Below are 22,801 nucleotides of genomic sequence, written 5' to 3' on the forward strand. Positions count from 1 at the left end.
ACAACATCAGCAAAAATAAGGACAAAAATGGAAACATTTATTATGTAAAAGAATATTTTACACATGGGGAAAAAAGGATTATTACATGTATAAGCTGTAGTAAGTGACCACAGGAGCTTGTGCAATGTAGTGATTAGACAGGGTAGGTCCTTAAATGAACTAACTCCCACACCTGATTTATTGGCATTTTAAAAAAAAAATTAAAATTGTTAAAAAAAAACACCCTCACATACTACCACCTGGCATGGGCCGAAGAACTACATTACCCATCAGCCCCAGCATGTTACATATTTCTGATCACTCACTCACACTATTTAAAAGTTTTAGTTTTTCATGTTTCAGCCTTGTCTTAGTCTGTATATTTTATCTTGGTATATAATGTTTATGTTGCTTGTGTTCGCTGTCGAATATTAATATTAAAATATTTTAAAATGATAAATAAATGAATGAATGATTTGTTCTTTTTTCTTCTGCATTTTAGATGCATCCACTATTAATGTCTATAATTGCTAAGTTAACTCGGAATATTGCATATAATGTACTTTATCAGTCTAAGTGAAATCTAAATGGAAAAAGCGATAATTGTCTCTAATGACAAACACATAACACAGTAAAGATTTATGTTTCATAGTTAATACAAGCACTGTGTTAGTACTAGCAACATCTTTAACAATAATTATTATAATTATTATAATAATAATTGTGTGTGTTTATAAAGCATTCATTTAGAGCAGGGGTGTCAAACTCAAATTCACAGTGGGCCAAAATATAAAACTGAGATAAAGTCACGGGCCAAACTGAATATTTATTGAAAAATGAACTGCAACTGATATGTAATGTTAAACCTTTTTCATATGGAAACAATGTTTAGTTTTGCTTGAACACAGGATTTGGAACAACCAGAGCTTGATATTACAAACACATAAGAAATTAAATTTGAAATAAAAGACACATCAGTGGTGTTCATTTCACAAACTTTGACCATACACTTTTTCACAAACTCTCCCTCAGATTTTGCGATCTCTACTGCCACAATAACGCTTTACAACCTTTACAGCAGCTTCACTTTTTGATTTAGCTTTCATGAACATGAAAACCAGACTTTTTTCATCTCCTCCGCCTTCTGGAGCTTCTGCTTTACGTCCAGGTCCTTATACTTCTCATAATGTTTCGTTTCATAGTGTCTTCTTATGTTATATTCTTTCGTTACAGACATGTTAGCTCCGCTAGGTCTGTCCTTTATATTCGTGAACAGATAATCTGCCTCCCACCTGTCTTGAAAGCTCCTATTGCCCATTTTTCGTTTGCCCATTTTTATGGAGGGTGAATTAACTTGCCATGTGACTGTAACATGGTTGTTAACGACTGTAAACAGAGAATGAGGGACGCTTGCTGTTCGTGACTACGCATCAATACAGTGGCAAGGCATTCTGGGATTTGTAGTATTAGCGGAGAATGCGACTAGCCAGCTGTAATGCACATTTAATATGATCTCGCGGGCCAGATATAATTACAGCGTGGGCCAAATTTGTTTGACACCCCTGATTTAGAGTCTTAGAGTTTAGTTAGTTTCTGAGAGTTGACATTTAAAACATTCCACAAATATTTAGGTTCCCTTTTGTTTTCTCTGTAACAATAATAGTAAATAAAATATAAGAAACTATAAGAAACTCTGGGTGTTTCTATAGGAATCTTTTGAATGTCAATGTATTATGCAATAACACTACATAAAATAAACGAAAAAGAAAAAACTGCATTCGATGGTTTCATCTTATATAAATAATATAATATAATAAATATAATAAAGTTCAATATTTTGTACAAAAGTAGCTTTTAGAATCTAATCAGCTGCTGGTTTTTATTGGTAACAGTGATTAGATATTAGATATTAGTAAAAACACTAATTAAGCCTGTGATATCTGAAGAAAACTGTATTGTGATAAATATTGCGTCATCACGTCAGTCCTAAGTCACAGTTGAATAAATAGCAGTGTGTGTTTTGCTGGCATGAATGTGTGTTACCTTCTGGCAGAAGCGCTGAGTGGAAATCGCCAAGACATCCATGCAGAGCAAGGTTTTTCCGAGTTGGGCCTGCAGGGCGACGATCTGCTTAGCCTGATCCTCACAGCGCTCTCTCAGGCTCTGTACCGCCAGGAGGCGCTCTCGCTCTGCATCCAATCCCTCTGTCCGGCCTCCAAGACGAGCCACACATGACTTCTGACGCACTGACAAAATATAGATAAGACTAAATAGTTTGTCTCCAGAATCATAGGAGATGGAGAGAGTATATATATATATATATATATATATATATATATATATATATATATATATATATAAACACTCTGCTTGCTAGCCGTGATGTTTCACTAACAGTGGCTTACTTCTGTAATTAACTTGTTAAGCTGGTTAACTTTGTTAAAAGTGAGAGAGAGAGAAAAAAGTAGAAAGTAAAAGTGAAAAGATATCATGGAACACAGAAGCGATCCTTAGCACAGTGCAATTCATTTTACTTTGTAAAATAGCTATTTAGCTAATTATTTTATATAAAACTATTTGGGTTTTTAATTTTTAGTTTTAGTCATTTTTCACACAGTTAGCCTTCTCAGGCAGCTTCTGTTTACTCCGAATCATAACGCAGATGCTCTTTAGGGTCACTTATTTTGTCCAGATTTCAGCAGAGCTTGACACACACCACCCCAATATTAGACCTTCCCACAATTCTGTTCAACCAACCAGAGTTCTATGAATGATTTGACAAAGATGAAAGTCTACACAAACGCTTTGATTTAGAAATATATTTAGAAAAGCATGTAATATGAATATAAATGAACTGCTTGTCTAATAGCTAACAGTCAGATTTTTGGTTTATAGATTGCCAAAAATCATTTCATAGTAAAACATACTAGCTAACAAAAGACAATCTTACAGCATGTGTATCTAGAGTATGTGGAAAACTGATTAGTTTGCTAAATGATTCAATAAACACAATTGGCTTGAACACAGTTTATGTCATGCTTTGATCAGGTTGTTGAACAGCTAGCGAAGTGCCGCAGCAAAATGGACCAAAGCCTAATGACTTCAGTGTGTGATCAGATACCGGCTGTTAAAATGTCTGAAAATGTGTCACAGTTGTAAATAAATCTTTAAATGCAATTCAGAACACCTAAATAATGATACCATGACTGAGTCTGTGCATATTTATGTGGAAAATGATCTGACCAGACACAAATGGACTGTACACAAACCTCACACACATACATAAACACAAGCACAGATATTAAAGGCAGGTTACACGATGTTTGAAAAATGCTTCAGAAAACTGAGTCGGGCCGACTAACAAAACAAACGTGCAGAAAGGGGAGTGTCTTCTCAATATGTGGCGGAGAGAGTGTTCAGTGCGGATACCTGCCGTTACCTCTTCCTCGGGTTCTAGGTGTTGAATGTCGTCTTCCGCGTGAAAGGAAGCTAAGCCTTTCACGGTACAACACACAGTACTACAAAAACACATTTGACATGTATTACCGTAGAATTACTCATTGAGTTGATTTATTGATAAAAATATCCCCTCGGCCAGCTGCCCCAGCAGGTTCCGCCATAATAGTTACGTATGTATGTGCGGGGCGGAGCTATTAAAAGAGGGGTGACACCCATTTGAGTTAGGGGCGTGTTTGTTCTGGTGATTTCAAATGTCAACATTGGCTTTCAAACATCGTGCACCCCACCTTTAATGAGTCTTAAGGGAAGTTGGTGTAAAGGGGCAAATTTACAGTAATTTAGGAGGAATGAATATATTGTAAAGCGTCATGTTTATAGAAACAAAAGAGTCTCACACAGTTCACAGTGATATTTTCCCAAGTTTGTCACAGTCATCCTAAAATCTTACCTAATGTAAGATCAATTTATTAAACTGAGTTTTTTTATTCTTTTTTTTTTTGTACATGCATTAAGCTGTGATGAGACTAGTCTGTCTTCTTATGGTCCTTTTTTCCTGTAATGTTGCTATGATAACCCCATGTGCAGGGTAATTAGATATGAGGTATGTGTGTGGGAGTAGTAATCAAGACAGATCTTTTGCACACACACACACACACACACACACACACACACACACACACACACACACACACACACACACACACACACACACGAAAAGGAAAGGAACAATACACTCACCAGGGGAATGAGGCTTGGGCGAGATCATTGCAAATCTCTTTGGGGAGGACAGAGCAGGATGAGCAACATCTCCATCTCTTTGAAACTCCTTCCTAACAGCTTATTTACAACAAACAAAGAAACATTAATACATTATGTGACACACAAAAATGACTATAAGACTATATTGTTCTAGACTCATAGAACTAGATTTAACTACATAACAGGTTTGTTAATACATGTTATCGTATTACACTAAATGGCCAAAAATATCTGGAGACAACCTGAATATCACCTATTTGTGTCCATTTTAAAACCATGAGCATCAACATGGAGTTGGTTACCTCTTTGCTGCCATAACAGCATCCACTTTTCTGGGAAGTGCTTTCCCCTACATTTTGGAACACACTGTGTTCATTCAGACAGAAGAGCATTAGTGAGGTGGGGCGCAGATGTCAGGTCTGGCATTCCGTCAGCATTCGTGTTTCATCCCAATGGGGTTTAGTGGGGTTACAGTGTCATGATGAAACAGATTTGGACAATTTATTTCCAGTAAATTAAAATCTAAGAATAAACATTCTATATAATTATTTTCTTAGATCTTTGTGGCAACACTTTGGGAAAGACTTTCACATGGGCATGCAATGGGTGTGAAGTGTTGGCCATAGAGTCTACAATTATAGGAAGAGTGTAGCATGTAGTTATTGATGTTTTCACCTGTGATACTTGCATAACTAAAATGTTTATCGAAAGAGTTGCTGTAAGAATTGCCTTCATTATAAATTTTTGAGTCAGAAATTTTTTATTGTTGTATTTTTGTTTTTCTTTTGCTCTTTTCTCAGTACAGGAATATTCTGACATCAGTGTCCAGGGTAAAAGTGCATGTATCACAGATTTGGTATACTGAGATTCTGAAGTGGTAGCTCACTGGTTAAGATGCTGGCCTACTGACTGGAAGGTTGAGAGTCCCAGGAACCCCAAGCTACAAGGTCCTAAATGCTTAACTAGTCAGTTGTATTAATAAATTGAGAAAAAAGAAAGTTGCTCTGGATAATGGTGTTAGCTAACACAGTAAATGTAAGTTTAAAGTGAAATACTGCTGGTATATTCATTTAAGTTTTAGAGAAGATAGAGGGTTGCTGGATCTCTCTCTCTCTCTCTCTCTCTCTCGCTCTCTCTCTCTCTCTCTCTCTCTCTCTCTCTCTCTCTCTCTCTCTCTATATATATATATATATATATATATATATATATATATATATATATATATATATATATATATATAGTGTGACAGGTATCACTTACTCTGTGTGTGTGTGTGTGTGTGTGTGTGTGTGTGTAAGATTAATGATTTATGTCATGTGTATAATATAAATCTCTTAACTTTCCAGCTATATGAAATAATCAACAAAATTCTTTCATATTATTTGAATCTACAAAAAACATGAATATAAAACCGAAATATATATTTTATCTAGACCAAACAATGAACCAGTAAACGTCCACTTAAATGTATATTATTGAATGAATTACATGATGCTATTTTATTGGACAGACGTTCTCATGTTTTCTAGGTACTGTAGGTCTTCTGCTAGCAAACCCTCAAAGTTAGTCAAGATACTGACCAGTAGGTGGCGCACCTTTACCATATCACCACAAGTCTTTTTTTTTTTTTTTGCTTTTAGCTCTGCAGCAATCTGACGAAAAACAGAACTTGGTTAGGTCTCTATTCCACCACCAGATGGCTCTAAGCAACAGTTCACCCCAGTTTAGCATCTTTCAAAGCTCAGGATGCAAACATCCTCTACAAATTTCACCTTCCTGCATCACAAAGAAACGAAGGAAAGTGCTGACTGGCTGTGTCTGAATCGTTAGATGAACAGTGTGTCCTCTGCCTTGACCATGCTCTTTGAGAAGCTATGTACATGATGTAGTTACCCTTAACGGATTGAGTGCATTGTTTTAAGAATATTTAATAAGATTTCAGTTCCAAGATATTAATTCATTTTAACTCATTCATAACATTTATGCAAGACAGTTCACAGACCAATGAACAAACATATGTACACTTTTTTGCTGTTGGTTATGTTGATGTTACTTGTGTTTCTGTTATTGGTGCTAGTACTGTTGTTCAGACGTTGTTGTTACTGTTGGTGGTAGTGGCATTACTTGTGTTGGTGGTGTAATTTGTGTTATTGTTCATGTTAGTAGTATTGTTATGTTGCAGTTGTTGTTGGTTGTGGTGGTGTTACTTGTTTAGGTGATATTATTGTGTGGTGGTGGTGATGTGATTGGTGTTGAGTGTTACCGTTCTCAAATTCTCAATATACAGTGTACAGAGTCAGCGATGACATAACATAACACCACAGAATGATGATAAAAAGCAGGACGCATGAAGATGCTAGATATACACAGCAGCTGTAATAGCAGCTGCATGTCTAAATGTCTGTGCAGCCAACATTCTTTACATTTCCCAGTGTAGGAATGACACCTGCAGACGTGAGACAGCCTGATAGACTAAATATATATACGCCGTTAGAGATGGGAATTAGATTACAGGGCACTAAAGGGATCGACATTATATTAGGTTTTAAAATTACTGATGACAAAGAAATCACACTAAGGGCCTCTGAGGCACAGTTCTGTACACTGTGTGTGACAGGGTGTGAAGTGTGAATGCTACCATAGTGACAGTGGCATGTTCCTGACAGCACAAAACCACTCTAACTGACATCCCGGCCTCCCACGTGACCCTCTGGCCACAGTTTGAGCAAGTCAGCAAAGAGAGAGAGAGAGAGAGAGAGAGAGAGAGAGAGAGAGAGAGAGAGGGAGAGAGAGAGAGAGAGAGAGAGAGAGAGACGCCTCTCCATAAACCAAATCAATCCAACTATAGAAGTTCTACAATGTTTTAATGATTTGCATATTTGCATAACACCATACTATAATTGTTCAATGAGCATTTTTTTTTTTTTTTTTTAGCATTTTCTAAGAAAAATAATTCTCATACAAATGCATCAATTTATATTGTATTATTTTGTCTCTATAAATGTATGGCAATTTGTAGGTTTTAAACAAAGTTGTGTTTTTCAGCCAGTAACATACTTTGAAACTTCAACTTAATAATAAAATAAAACCTATAAAATATACTAACTAATATAATATAACATTTTTAAAAGTGCTTATAATCTTCAGAAATATTATTTTTGCTTTTCACCATGCTCCATTTTTGTGGGATATAAATACAGAGATACACATGGATTTGTAAAATCCCTATGCCATCAAGCACTGATGAGAAAACAAAACAGGCAGTTGGCTGTTGAACAAGTCACGTAATGGAAATGGAAATGGAAATATATATATATATATGGTTTCAGGAGTCTGTAACAATTGAAGATTTGCCAGGAAATGGACACACACACACACACACACACACACACACACACACACACACACACACACACACACACACACACACACACACACACACACACACACACACACACACACACACCCACATCCACCCCCCCCCCCACACACGTATTACACATGAAATAAGAGTTAGACTGAACACTACCTTATCAAAATTAGCAGTGTCTTCAAAAACAGACTGTTAAGATACATAAGCTTGATTAAAAACACTCACCAACTGGTGAACCACGTGGTGGAGGCACCACAGTCCGGCGATTTGCACTCTGAGTACTTCCAACGCTAGATCGTCTACCAGTCCCACCATCACCAGGGGAGATAGAAGCACGTGCCATGAGGGTCTCCTCATTTTCACTGCTTTGACCTACAGACAGCAAACCCAGAGTCTAGAATGTAGTAACATTGGGAGTCCTGACTCTACTGCACTCTACTGCATTCTCCCTGCACTTTCCAGATTTTTTGGATTATTTCAAAGTACTTCTCTTGTACATATGATGTACATAACACGCACATTTGCACAATATATATAACTCTATATTTTTTAGACATATTGCACTGTCTCTACAACAGGCACATACAGTAGTCTTATTTTGCACATACTATTATTTTTTTGCACATAACACCTGCCATAAATGTATTTATTGTTGTACATATAGTGAAATATTTATCTGCATGTATTCCTTTGCACATTTGTTTCTACTATTTGCACTTATGGTAGATTCTATATACCTGTACTATGAAATGACAATACAGTTTTACTTACAGTTTGTCTTAAAGAGATTACACTGGCACAGTATCTCTCTTTCTCTCTCTCGACTATCCATGATAACATTCACAAACAAAAAATAATAATTGCTGGCTCTGTCTAACAGTATCAGGAACACTGACTAACACTTATTCTCCATGCTATTCACACTAGTAGACATGAGCTCGCATGAGTGTGTGAGTACTAGAAAACAGTTGTGACTCAACAGGTTGATGCTGCCTGCAAATGAATCTGTTCACACAGCTAAATCATAGGATTAATTTCAGCAAAGTTAGCAAATTAAGTTTATTTTTTGATTAATGCACCAAGAAAGAAAAACTTATAGTGACTTATGTGTGTGAAAAGATACAAGTCATGACCTAGAATAGCAAGTATTGTATTCAAACAACCATCATCATGGATATATTTTCAACATGACTCCCAACATATAGCCCTGGTCCAGTTCCACCAATTCCTTATATCACGCTGGATGTAGATTATGCTGGATGTATAGAAGATCAAGAGATCAAAACAGCACAATAGAGATACAGATTGATATTGTAAGATGTAAGAGGCCTCCAAACCCACCATAAAACACTGACAAATTGCAGAGATAATTTAATTCACTACTAACTTAGATTTAGCACACAACTATAATACTGACTTATTTAGCCACTCACATTTAATCATCATGTAAAGTACACACAAGTTTCAGTTTATCATCATGACATCAAATCTCTGAGACGGCTAACTTTTTGCTAGACAACGTAAGCTAACTGCTAACAGGAAAAGCTGATGAAATTTTCTAGCAATTTTAAACTTTTACCAGCACTATTAGCAAAACATATCTGCATCCACGTGATAGTGTTTCTTTAAAAAAATTTAAATAGCTAGCATTTATAGATAAATAGCTAACATTAAATAGTTAGCATTTCTTACAGAATGTTTTTTTCTGGTTTTATAATGAAAAATGTATTACTATTTTTTATTTTACTTCTTTTACAGTAGTATATTGGTGTTTTTTTTTTATTCAGTGGGTTTAAAAAAGATATTTACATTTTGTATTATATCCAAATACATTTTCCCTCCATTTCTCCATGCAAACAATGTGGCCCTACCAAGCACAAACTACACCAATCCACATACTGTATAAAGTGACCCAAAACATTAGCATGAAGAACATTTAGGCTATGTACAAGTCTACATATATTATTAAAGCTACAATCAATAGGTTTCAAGCATTTCAAGAGAAATGGTATAACACATTCCCGTGAATACTTTAATACTTAATCCACACTTACATGACAGCAAATCCTGCTTTGGCGTGTCTCTTTGAAAAACAAAGGTAAGCAGCGGTACAAAGTATCCTAGTAATGTAAACATTTTAGCAACAAACCCGTCTATCATTAAAAAAAATCCTCTTGACTTGAATTTCTTTGCTACATCATTCACAATGAACTCTTCATCCAGGTTGATGATTTTTTAAGATAAGAGATGTTAGCCATACCAACACTGTGTAAATGGTTGCTAATATCAAGAGCTACCAGCCCTGTCAACCAGATGAATAACTGAAAGATAGCTGCTGTTATCACCGCATCTCTCACCATGAACTAGACCATGCAAAAGTGGTCATAAAGGCTTGTACAAGAGATCATTCTGGGTGTGGAAGGACAGCTGTTGTTTTATTTCTTATTCTAGCTTTCCATTTGTGCTTTCTGGCCCCAGCATCTGACAAAAATGCTACAGGCTTACATGTAAATAACAAGCAGACGAGTTGTGGATAGCGGGGCCATAAAAGTCGGCAGCACTAGAATGCACTGCTGCTTAACCTCCAGCTGTCTAAGAGCCAAATGTTTTCTCACTATAGAATCAGACAAGCATGAACTTCTTAAAAGTCATAGCAGGGGAGACAAACTCTAGGTTTATAGTGTGATGTCATGCATAGGGTATCAATGGAACAGTGGATTGGTTGTTTTTATCTTAGGAGATAAAATATTGTTTTTATCTTGCAATCTCTGAATAATGGGTTGAATACTAACTGCATGTTGTACAGTAGGTAGATTCAGAAGAGAGGGTGTGTGAGTGAGAGAGACACACACAGAGGGAGGGAGAGAGAGAGAGAGAGAGAGAGAGAGAGAGAGAGAGAGCTCGACAGCTAAGCATTTTCTCACACTGCAGCAATTGACTCAGCACTGCTTCTGCAGCAGAGGAAAGACAATACATTCATGCAGTGATTGTGTTTAGAGAAACATAGTTGAGGCAAGAAATTCTATTACACTCTATTCAATACAAAGTACTCAGGTGCCACCTCACATCTCAAAAATATTGAAAAATATTTTAATTTTCCAGGTTAAAACTCAATGCATCACACTTCCCAAAAATGAAGCCTAAAGGCAAATGTTGAGGCATTCACTAAGTGTTTATCCCAGACATGTACTGTACCAATAATTTAAGTTTAAAAAAAAAATTAGTAAGTAAAGTTTGATAAAACCTCATACTGTACCATCAGTATTGCTAACATGCTATCACGTCTGCTTCATTCTTAGTGCAGTTGTTCTATATGTGCTTACTATTTCTGTAGCATCTTTCTGACCCCCGAGGTCACTGCTCACAAATATACAAGAAAATGGTGCATTTTAAAATAAATTCTAAATACAGTTAGATCAACACAGGAAAATTCAAGGGTAAAATTCTTGTCTGTGGTTATGCCACATACAGTGCACTAGTGGGTGGGGTGTGGAGTAGGAGACTGCAGGGTCACAAAGTCATACTAACAGTCAACTGATATGGGTTTGTCAGTGGCGCATTAGTTTGAGGACTGAAAAGATTCTGATTTACTGTTCTGAACATTTCTGCTGCAATAAACATCCCTCACGCAACAGCAACGGCTATTTATTTATTTGTTTGTTTGTTTGTTTATTGAGAGCCAATCAATCAGTACAAATTTTATGGTCAAGATTATGGTCAATCAAAATCAGCCTATTCAGGTTAATTCCGTGTCAGATAATTTTTTACATGGATTAAGCATTTATTTAGCTGAAATTGCTCAATCAGTTGAAAGAATATATCTATGAAATATAAAAGAAAACATTTCTGTATTTGGAATAGAAATCTGAGACAATCTGGATCAAGATCCTTTTATTCAAGTACCATACAGCCAGGCCAGTATACAGTCTATGTATACAGCTGAGCAGTTGGGTAAAGATGCCAGTGATGGTTTTCATGTTTAAAATATTGACAAGAGAGCTACTGATGCTGTAACAGGTAAAAATTAAGTTTTCCAATTATAAACAGAAAAATCTGCACAGTAGGTATGACTATGAGAAAACCAACACAGGTACATTTCACCATATTAATGAGTAAAGTTTGCACAGTTGAATCCATTACAGAGCCCCATTATTAGCAAACAGAACAAATCTGTATTTTGAAGATATACATTTCAAATATAAAAAAAATGGTTTATTTTCTATTGAAAATAATTATGGAGAGTATATTGTTTCACATAAACACTGAAAGACTAAAACTAAGAACAAAGCAGCATCAAACACATCATACGATGGGTGAGCAGACTTGATGAAAAGCAGTAAAGCTATGAGTCAGTCACACAAAAACCAAGCACACACAAGTCTTAGTATAAATTCATACACTTACTTGTGTCATCTTGGCACAGTGAGAAAATATTTCAGCACTTAATAATATATAGACACATGTAGTATGAATAGATAGTGTTAAATTATATACTGTACCTAACAAGAAATGTACAGTAGGACCTTTAAGAATATCCTAAGTTTTGAAAATGCTAAATCAAGTATCACCTGCTATTTGTGTGTAGTTATTTTTGTTTGTGTGAATGACACCCTCTATTCTACCAAAACGGTTCTGCTGTTGGAGCCATTAGTAAGTAATTTTGCCTGCTCTGAGAAATCCTTCTTCCTGTGAGGAAAAAAAATCGCCCAGAGAAGCACAACTAACATAGAGATTAATGATAGATATCCTTCCCTAGCAACAGTGAGCTGGAGGAAGAGTGAATGAAATGGGTGAAATCAAACCCCACACAATACACAGTACAAATCAGGTTCACACCGAACACAAGAAGAGAAATCTGTCACTTGACTGCAGTCTTTTCTGCCCTCCAAATCAATTCCATGAAACGATTAAATCAATCAGAACTCTCTCCTCAGACACTTTTACTCTGCCTCATTAACACCACTATTTATTCCCTCCCCTTTTCCCACTTTTCCCATTCTTCCTTTCTTCCATATAGTAACACCATAAATTGAATGTGGCAACATCACAAACACTTGAAAACACTGCATTTGACATTTGGAACTGATAAAAAAAAAAGCCCCTGGCACAAAATCATGTGTTTTACTATTATGGCTCATTATGTATATAATGAGAATAACAAGCCACAGTTCATTTCTGTGTTTAATGAGGTTACTTAAAATCTGTTTACCAAATTATGTTCCCTCTGGAGGAAAAAAATTCTGCATAAGACAGTAAGCAATTTAACTTTTTTGCTTTTCTCTGACATTGTCTTTAGAGAATTTTAGAAACAAAAGCGGTAAACTATAAATAATTTTTGTCCCAGGTGTCCTATAGTACTGATAACATTAGACACTATTCTATTGCTAAATCATTTATTCTAAATTTTGTTACTATGTCCTGAGGTTAAGAAGCATGACTCTATGCAGGAGTCTAATGAGAATGACTTGGCTCCAGTTTCTAAGCTAATCCCAGCATTGTCACAGATAGCAGAATGGAACTTCAATCCTGCAAATAATAATGAGAACACAGTGTACACCCAGAGCAAATTTCTCACCCAGTAAGAAATTCAAAGTAAGTAAAAAAAAAAAAAAATAGATCACTTACAGTGAGGAGGGCGGCCTAGGCTGCTATTAGTACTGTCATTGGATTGGTTGCTGGACACAGAGGACACACTGGCACTGCGGATGAAGCTGAAAGCAGCCAGGCGAGCAGTGGGTAAGTGGGAGAAACCCGGTGGGCGCAGGCCAGACTGACCTGATTTGGGGAGGAGGGACTTGGGAGCGACCTCTAATATAGGCTTCTTCAGCTCCCCTGACAGAAATTAGAAAATTATTTATTTTGGATTCCCATCAATACACATGTAATATAAGGTAGAGTAACACTTATTAAAATAAAGTATATTAAAGATTGCCTTGCAGGATTATTGGTGCTCGTCAAAAATTAACATAAATGAAATATACAAAATAATGCATGGAGGTCAAACTTTTTGGTCAAACAATAACGAAAATAAAAAAGCAGTTTAATTTTATTACAAGAGAAGCTACAGCTTTTAAAATAAAAACACTACCAGCTACATAAAGGTAAATAATTAATCAAAAATAAATGATTGCCTTATAGCTTAGAAACTGGACTGTACTGCTAGCAAGTACTACCATCATAGGCCTCTAATACAAGTAAGATTTTATTCACAGCAGTAAAACATTTAATTTCATTCATTTTAATCATGAACAGTTTTATTGCTAACATACATCACAAACAGCATTACTCCTTCTCATACAGAATTTATTAAATGGCCTCCAAAATAATATATGATATTTAAATCTTACTTTATTTTTCTGCTTTTATTCAAGACAAGATAAGCAAAAAACAATCCAAAAAAGTCTAATAATGAACGGTTAAGTGTTACTCGGCCTTGTTCGATGGCTCAGTTGTGGTTTTTGGAATATAAATTCAGATTCATAGGCTCTAAGGAATATGGTTTTACAGTTCAAATGTATTCAATACGGAGCTAAGAATTTAAAAATGCTCTATTTTAATATAACTAGACAGAGTCTTGAGTCTTATATGACTGGAAAGAATATGAAGGAATCAAAGCTTAGTAAATATATTCAGAAGGTGTAAATGTGCAGCTCTTGAATTTTACTGCTGACATGGGTTTCCAACTTCAAAGAGAGAAATGGTGTAAGAGGTTCCATGCATATGCAATTCTCAAAATGATTACAGTACAAAGCCTCATGGCTGGTATGGACACACCATTTGTGGAAGAGTGTGTTAGCCTGTGCATATATTATCTTACTGCGGCGTACTTTATTACACACAGGACTAGAGATGCTGTGTTTGGTACAGCATTTATTCACAGCAAAAAATGCATTAATTAAAGTTTCTGACAATAGAAATATCATAATTTCCTTTTCACCATATTGGATCTGACACTTACTGTAAGTGCTCTTTAATTGTGCTGGATATTTTTTAATTTTAATACCAGGTGCATTAATTACCTAAAATTAATTTTAGGTGCATGCATTTAACAGAGTTAATGCTGTGCAGTGGTAAATTAATACATTATAAAATAGTTTAGAATCACCATATACTGTATGTATATAAACCCCTTGTCTACATAAAACCAAACATTCTGTTGTTTTTGTGAATTAGTGACAATGTAATGTTCAATTCAATTAACCATAAATATATAGGGCAGATGGGGAAGGTCCGAACTTCATTTAACAAATGCTTTGGTTTGGTTGGTATTCAACCATTTGGCTTATACTAATGACATCTTTTGCCTAACAAACCATTTAAATTCTTGCTAACTTACATATACCTGTATATGCCAATATTCTATTAATTTGTTGCCTTTCTTGAAATTGCATAATCATGAGTCAAAAAGGTAACTGCAATAGTTGCTAAAATAAACCCAATGAATCATGTTGCCTCATGCATGCTCAGGAGGAGCAATAGTCAGACAAGTTAATGTCAGGGTTGTTAAGATCTTTTATTCATGCCAAACGGGGGTAGTTGTAAATACTCCATGGCCACACAAAAACCTGGAAACCCTGTATTAAGATTTGCTGTTCACACATTTCAATGAAGGCATGTTGTGCTGTCTGAAAATAAAATGAGCTGCTACACTGTATGCTTGATGTACAATGTCAAACAGAACAATGTCGACTTTAAACTGCCTAATAATGGGCTACTCTGAAATAAAAAAACATAAGAGTGATAGCTTCTTGACTCAAATTTGTTGAGGCTATATCCGTAATAGAAAAAGAGACAATAGTAAATGTCTTTCTACACTAAAATCTAGGGTAATGAGGCACTGTTTTTTGTTCAGTTGTCACTGCACATCTTCAGCACATCTCTCACTATTGGATGTTAATGCTATTTAATGTATTGGATGTATTTATGTTATTTAATAATCCAGGAACATGTGCTAACCTGTTGGATCTTGGTAGCAGTGAGTAGACTGCCCCATTCTAGCTGAGTGGCTGAGAGGTGAAGATGACCTTTGGCCTGTCATCAGCATCCTGGCTTTGGTTGTAGGTTGTCTTGTGACTGCCCCAAGGCCGAGCTGAGGCCTTAGAGCCCTTGGTGCACCAGCTACTTCATACATACCAAGGTTTGCTCCTCTGCCCACCTAGAAAAGAAAATCAAGCAGGATCTTATAAACTGTCAACATATGGAAAACATGTACACAAAAAAATGTGTATACAATTCCAGAAATTTAATAAAAAATTGTAAAGATTTTACATGAATTCTCACCTCATGCATAAAGTTGCCTGGGAGCTCACCATGAAAACTTTCTGATTTTCCCACCAATTTATGAGGTAAAGTATGACCTGTTGGTCTGATGCCAGACACCATTAGGCCAGGTGGTGGGTAGTATCCTGATTTCTGCAACTCCTGTCTATACTTGTCATGAAGAATATTGGAGGAGCTCATCACTGGTGAGCCTCTGGATCGTGCAACTTTTGGCTCTTTGTTGGCCGGCATACTAGAATACGGTGAAAGCCTTGAGGGCAGAGTAGACGCTTCATAGGGACTGTCTGTAGAATGGGGCTTTTGTTGAGGACTCTTACGGATGTAAGTGATTATTTTTGGGCGGACATTTTTAGGCCTTTGAGGAGGAGAGGACTTTATAAAATCAGATTCTGATTTAAATGGCTGTTGAGGGGGAATTGGTTTTGGGATTCCACTATTTAAATAGCTTTTACTTGGAAGTTTCAAACTACTAGCAAGCCTCTGTGGAGAACCAGACAGTTCCTGAATTGGAGTTCGTGTGCTTACAGACTTGGCTGGTGAAAGTGTTTGCCGTTTAGGGGAGCTGGTGGATTTAGAAGATGGAGAAGTAGGGGTGCGTGAAGAAGTTCCCATGGGTATTCTCCTTTCCAGGTGAGATGGGCTAGCTTTCTGAATTCTTTCAAAAGATGCCTGTTTCTGGTACAGTCTTGGTTCTGCAACCACACTGTGACTAGGTGCTTCTGTTGAGTCTGGCTTAAAGGACCCTTGAATCATTTCTAAAGTTTCTTCCTTTTGGGATTGTTTAGATTTTACTTCATGACTGGTATTGTGAGGAATCTTGCTGGCCACTGAAAAAGAATGTGTGTCATCTGACCCAAATGTTTTGCAAGATTTTTGCTGAAGTGAAACCATTTGTGGATCTTTATGTTTACATTCTTCCGTAATTGAAGCCGGGTGCTTCTCAGCAGCATCCGCATTGTTCTCATTGGCATTTTCTATTTCATTGTGCTCATTTTTAGCACCTGCAATGGTTGGTTTACATTCATTTATGTCAGTTTTTGACTGGCCTGAGGATTCTTTGCATGTTTTTACACATAGGTATTGAGCTGCTTGGTTTTCTTGTGCTTCCAAATAAGGTTCCTCAAGTAATACATTATTGTTCAGATTGAGATCTACATGAGTTCTTTCAGTGTGTGGAGAACTTCTGCTCTTATCTGAAATTGTCAAACAGGACTGTGAGGCAAGACTGGACATTGTGGAGTAACAAGATACAAATACATCATTATCAGAGCTACACTCAGCCCTAGAAGGGCATGTCTCAATTTCTTTGCTGATGGATTGGTGGGTATCCGTTTGTTGCTCTTTCATTTCTAGTTTTGGGTCTTTTTGAACATCAACCTCAGTTTGAGTGTTAATTTTGGAAACGGTCCCTAGTGTCGGTCCATCATCTTTATTATAACTGTCCTCTGAGTCGACAAGGAAAGCCTCCAGTTCCTGGCATTCCAACATCTCAAACTCTGCCAGCTCAGGATCATCATACTGAGAGTCTGTGCCCCAGATGATGATTTTGTCCTGTTCCTCAGTGTGAGATACAAAAGATGATTGAGTACCAGTGTCCTCCAAAGTTCTACCATCTTTACTTTCAATCTCATTTGCATTGGCATCTCCATCCCATGAATGCTCAGAGCATCTGTTGTTGTTTCTGAGTTCTCCATGATCGTCCTGAAAGCTGGATCTAACAGATCCACCAAGCTTCTCATTCATGCTCATGTTTCATTAAGAAACCGTGTCTCTAGTTTCTCATGACTGTCACATTAATTTTAGTGTCATTCTTTTGAGACTCTTTTGACATGGCTTCATCTTTACAAACACAATCTGATAATATATTCTTGCTTCTTTTATGAAGAAAAGGTAATTGCTCCACTTTGATTGACGCCACAAGCTGTTGCTTTCAACTGGCTAAAAAGACAAAAGAAAAAACAATTACATGATGTCACAGTGGTTTCACATGCAGACTATACATTATTGTAATACAATGTACAATATCAAAAGGCTGAATTGGTTAAATTATATCATTATGTATTGAATGCCCCTTTACATTTTTTATTGATTCATTTTCACAAAACATCTTTAATTAGATATTTGCCCCTTAGGGTGTAGAAAAATATGCTTGAATATATTTTATTAAGCTCATTAGAAACACAATATTGTGTATGTCTGAGAGCCTCATTGCTTGTGTTATGACTTTAACTGTTTCCCTTTTGCAGCAAAAAATACTGGATATTTTTTGCACAGACCGTCTTATTGTCTTCACAGATATTTTGGTAAAACGTATTGTTCAATGGTGATATAAATGCCTCAGAGATGGGAGAGATTTAAGAGTGGTATATAGAGTTTTCAAACTATCATCTTTTCTATCTGATTCAAAGTCAAATCCGGACTCAGACCGACAAAAAAAACTGTCATCAGGACATAAAAAATTAGACATAAACAGATTATTCTGTATTGATTTTTCTAAACAGGAAGGATGCTTACTCCTTAAACACTCAAACTCTAAACACTAAAACTAAGCTTACAATATGTTCATATGAAAAGACCTCTCTTGATTTTCATGATTTTTTTAATAGATAACCCACAGCATGATGCTACAAGTGTGTTAGTACTGCTTTGTTTAGTAAATATACGTCGGTATATGTAGCCCTGAAAACGAGCCTGACATTTCTGTACATCGCAAAAATAATTACTTCCTTCTTTAAGTGCTCGCTGTAAATAGGATTGTCAATACTGTATAATTTTGTGAAATCATTACAGAATTTGTACATTGTTATTTATGAATGCTGGAAAATACAGTAGGCATACAGTAAATGATCAAATAAAAGCATAGCATAAGCTCTGTTTTCACCCAGCAACACGTCTGGCTCTAAAACCATGCCAGAAGGTTAATCACTGCCTGAGGTAAAGACACACAAATATTTTGAGAAGGTACATTTATTCCCACATGAAACATACGTGTATACTGTACTTTAGTTAAAAAAAATTAAATGATGTCTTAGATAAGATTAAGATTAAAATTACTCGAAAAGTGTACTGAGATATTTTAGTTAGGCCAGACCACATTAAACCCATTTAAACAGCTTTAATGTATTGTATTGTACCACAAAGTCTAAGTAGATGCTTGAAAAATACTAATAGTATAATAATACTAAAAAGTAATAGTTTTTTGGAATAAATCAATACATGGAAATAAATAAGACCCCAGGGCTACTTTCATTTAGTTGCTATAACTGTATATTTCTGTCCATTGAGCCTCAAATCTAATCAAGTTATAGTCCTGTTGCAGATTACAGGCTTAAAATGCACTGACAGTAAAAATGAAATGGCAGTGTTTAAATTGATTGGTGACATTTTCATGATTTGAGAAAATTCTTTAAACCTTTTACGTTGTGACAAATACCATAGATGCACTGAGCAGATGGTCAGAGTAACTGTGCCAAAAAAAAAGCATTCATCCTTCATAGACTTATTCATACATCTCTAAGGTATAGAACATGTACATGTACTATTAAAAAACTGTAAAAATGTCTTCTTTATTAAATGTGAAGAATATAGTGACTGTCAAAGATTATAGTGATTATAGTGTCAGGGTTATTTGAATTATTCACAGTACATCACACTAATATAATCATTTTAACAGTTATGATTTCTAAAGTAATAAATATTCAACCAATGTTAAGCAGAAAAAGACTGTGACAAATTGCCTTGTCAGTTACACATGACAATTCTTGTCCCTGTCCTTGTCACCAGCAGAAAACAAGAAGTATTGCTTGAATAAGAGACCAAAATGTATGCTGTCTGTCTTACTGCACAAGAAATAGAGGTAAAATGATAAATGTAGGCTTACTATTCAAGCCTATTCAGTGGAAAATGGCATAGCAGTGCACAATTATCTGGATTGTGTGACCCTGAATCTGTAGCAAGCCGCTTTGGGTGTACAGTAAGGGTCCCTCCATCTTCCCCAGATATGAACCTGACCTACTTTTTTTTTCTAAGCTTAAAATGTTCTGTTCCTACAGAGCTTCTTGTAGTCTAAAACAATTACAAACAATCTACATAAAGGAGAACATTTCTTGTTCACAGGGTGAATAATTACAATATCGTCTGCCAAAAGTGTCTGCAGCTACGTGCAGGAATCGTTCATGCTTTTTTTTATTTTAGATGTTGTTACTTTAACACCTACGTTAAAGCAAAAGATGTACAATATTCAAGTATTTATTACCATGATGCATAAAGGGCTAATAAATCTGAATAAACAGATTAGAGTGCAGTGTCGATATAAACCCCTCTGTTATAATCAGAAGAATGCTCAAATGTCATGAAACTGCCCTAAAACCTGATTTGTAAGGACGGAAGTTAATAATATAAACCTCTGCCCAGCCCAAACACCAAAACATACATTAACCATTTTGTTAGCTAGCTAGTTAACTAAAGGAAATTCAGCAGATGGAACCATGTTTGTAATGATATCATATAATCACTTTATTCCAAATAGAATAAAGTGACTGCCTCAGTCAACTATAATAAATATCTGGAAAGGTTCAAAGACCTTAAACCTTCACAACATATCAAAGTTTGATTCGCTATGAATTGGCTTTATTAGTCAGTGCCTTACTTCTATGTGCAAATCATCTAAAGTGACCTACTTTCTAGAAAATCAAAGTCTAAATGCCTCAACCTTTTCCAGTAGCAATTAGGTCCCAAAGGCAGTTCTTAAAATAAGCTGGAATAAAACAAGGATACAGTTCAATCAACTTGTAAAGATGTAAAAATATATTTATTTATTTAAGGCAAAAATAAAGAAAGAAACTGGATCGGTCAAATATTTAGATAAAACAACCCAGGAGGACCAACACAGATGACTACACCTGTAAATTCCTAGGACAGCTCAATTAAAGCGAGAACGATATACAGAATCAGCTTTCCAAAGTGGACGTAAAGTGTATCACAAATGCAGCAGTCATTTATTACAGACAAATTTCTAAAAACATAGAGAGAGAAAAATCTGTCTCCATCCTCCAGACACATAAGACTGGTCTGACTTAGCACTGAATGCACATTTCTATATATATAATTAAAATGCCTAATAATAGAAGGAGAACAGTAGCTGATATGTGTCACCTCATTAAGCTAAAAATACCATTATGATCAATACCTCATTGTATTTTCTAATTTTTCCAAAGTCCAAACATAACTGCATTCTTGGCTGGCCACTACCATATCCTGTGACAGTCAGTAAACAGAAATACTATGGCCTACTGTGATGTTCCATAATTTTGTACATCAGAACAAATCAGTCTTGTGTTAAAGAGCAGTTTGTGATTTACAGAAACCACTGCAACCTATGAAGGGAATTATCACTCAAATTGAAAAAAATAAATAAATCTGCAACATGAAATAAATTTTCACGTATTTCTCACTTGAATGTATGTTTTCTTAGTGGGTTTTAAAAAATATCTGAACAGATCTGTTCTGGCTTGGGGTAAAGCTAAAGTCTGTGCTGAAAAAAAAAAACATTTATTAAATGCCTGAAATGAACAAACTAGCCAGATCCCCTGGAACACAACAAACTTGTTTATTATGTTTTATGGTATGTTTTTACGGTAGGCTTTTTATATGCCTAGACATACTTTTAAAAATCAAACTGCACCTTTTAAGGCAACATGGCAAAGTCAAATCTCAGTAATTACAATCAAAGCATAAGGATCCAGATGCTTGATTCTAATTAAGGTGTACTGCTATGTTTTCACTGGAAGCCCAAAATTTCTCATCTACAGTTTGATCAAATCTGAACTCTGTTAGTGTTAGTGCAGTCCACTGACCTAATGACAAACAAATACATCTGCTGTGTTATCTTTAACAGTTCTAGGTGACTTTTAGTTTCTTCATGTCTTGCTCATAGCTCACCTCAAGCTACTAACAACCCATTAGTCATAGCTGCATTTGGTACTTTCTCTTGTTTCTGCTTTCACACTTGAGTTTGTCAGATTTATTCCTGCTGTGTAACCAGAATCACTGCTGATACTAAAATTCACCTTGTCACCATTTATGCATTCAGATCACGCCTGTTGCACCTGTTCCCTAATGAGACAAGCAAACATACACTGGACTTGTCTGGTACATCTGTTCTTCTCTTAGGCATTAGGATACAGTATGTCACACAGCAGGCATTTACACATGTGTAATGTATGTTGTGGGTTTGTCTATGCGGTACATCTAAACTCTATATATATCATTTACACATTTCCTCGTCACCTCTCTTGAATGTTTTAGTTCAAGTAGTAATGGTAGTGCAGTTCCTGTATTAAGGCACTTAGCTTTCTGAACTGCTGTCCTCATGAAATATTAAGACAAGAAAGAAAACAAGCTGGACCCCTATTTCTCTATAAAGCCAATCCTTCATCGGAGTGTCCTAGCAGAAAAACAGTTACTCCGTCCATAACAAAAACAGCAGCAAGCCGCTTCACATGGAGGTTATACAGCTATTCTAAAGTGATTACACTTTTTTTTACAGTCATATCATCAAACACATGCCATTTTAATCCTATAGGATTAAATCTATCTGATATATTATTCATTTTGAATAGTGTTTGTATTAGATGAACTCAATCAAAAAGCTCATTTACACTATTTACTTAATGGATAAAACTAAAATATAAACATAACATGAAATAAAATTCTGTAGATTTCTTGTGTAATTGTGACTTCCACTTTGGTGCTTCTGCCCTTTAACATCTACATTCTGATACAGACAGACACACCAAGAAAGTCCTCTTAAATGTGATCATAGAAAATATTAGACATTTCATTATACAGCATGTGGTGCCATGCTTTGTACACAGGAAAATGCTGAGATTGTACACTCTACTCTAGATGGTGTGTTAGTCAGAAAGGATTTATAAAAGTTGGATGAATTAA

The 22,801-nt window shown here is 35.8% G+C and overlaps 1 protein-coding gene across 1 annotated transcript in view; it reads right to left on the reverse strand.

Moving 5' to 3' along the window:
- Nucleotides 1-22,801, reverse strand: part of mtus2b (microtubule associated tumor suppressor candidate 2b) — a 31,745-nt gene that overhangs the window by 8,265 nt on the left and 679 nt on the right. The window contains exons 2-7 of the mRNA XM_027147854.2: nucleotides 15,851-17,788; nucleotides 15,527-15,725; nucleotides 13,196-13,402; nucleotides 7,796-7,942; nucleotides 4,177-4,275; nucleotides 2,023-2,225 (exon numbers count right to left, since the gene is read on the reverse strand). Of these exons, the coding sequence (XP_027003655.2) occupies nucleotides 2,023-2,225; nucleotides 4,177-4,275; nucleotides 7,796-7,942; nucleotides 13,196-13,402; nucleotides 15,527-15,725; nucleotides 15,851-17,599 (2,604 nt within the window). The 5' untranslated portion in view covers nucleotides 17,600-17,788. The remainder of the gene's footprint in view (nucleotides 1-2,022; nucleotides 2,226-4,176; nucleotides 4,276-7,795; nucleotides 7,943-13,195; nucleotides 13,403-15,526; nucleotides 15,726-15,850; nucleotides 17,789-22,801) is intronic.

The sequence above is a fragment of the Tachysurus fulvidraco genome, chromosome 11 (assembly GCF_022655615.1).
Source record: "Tachysurus fulvidraco isolate hzauxx_2018 chromosome 11, HZAU_PFXX_2.0, whole genome shotgun sequence".
In the NCBI taxonomy this organism is placed as follows: domain Eukaryota; kingdom Metazoa; phylum Chordata; class Actinopteri; order Siluriformes; family Bagridae; genus Tachysurus; species Tachysurus fulvidraco.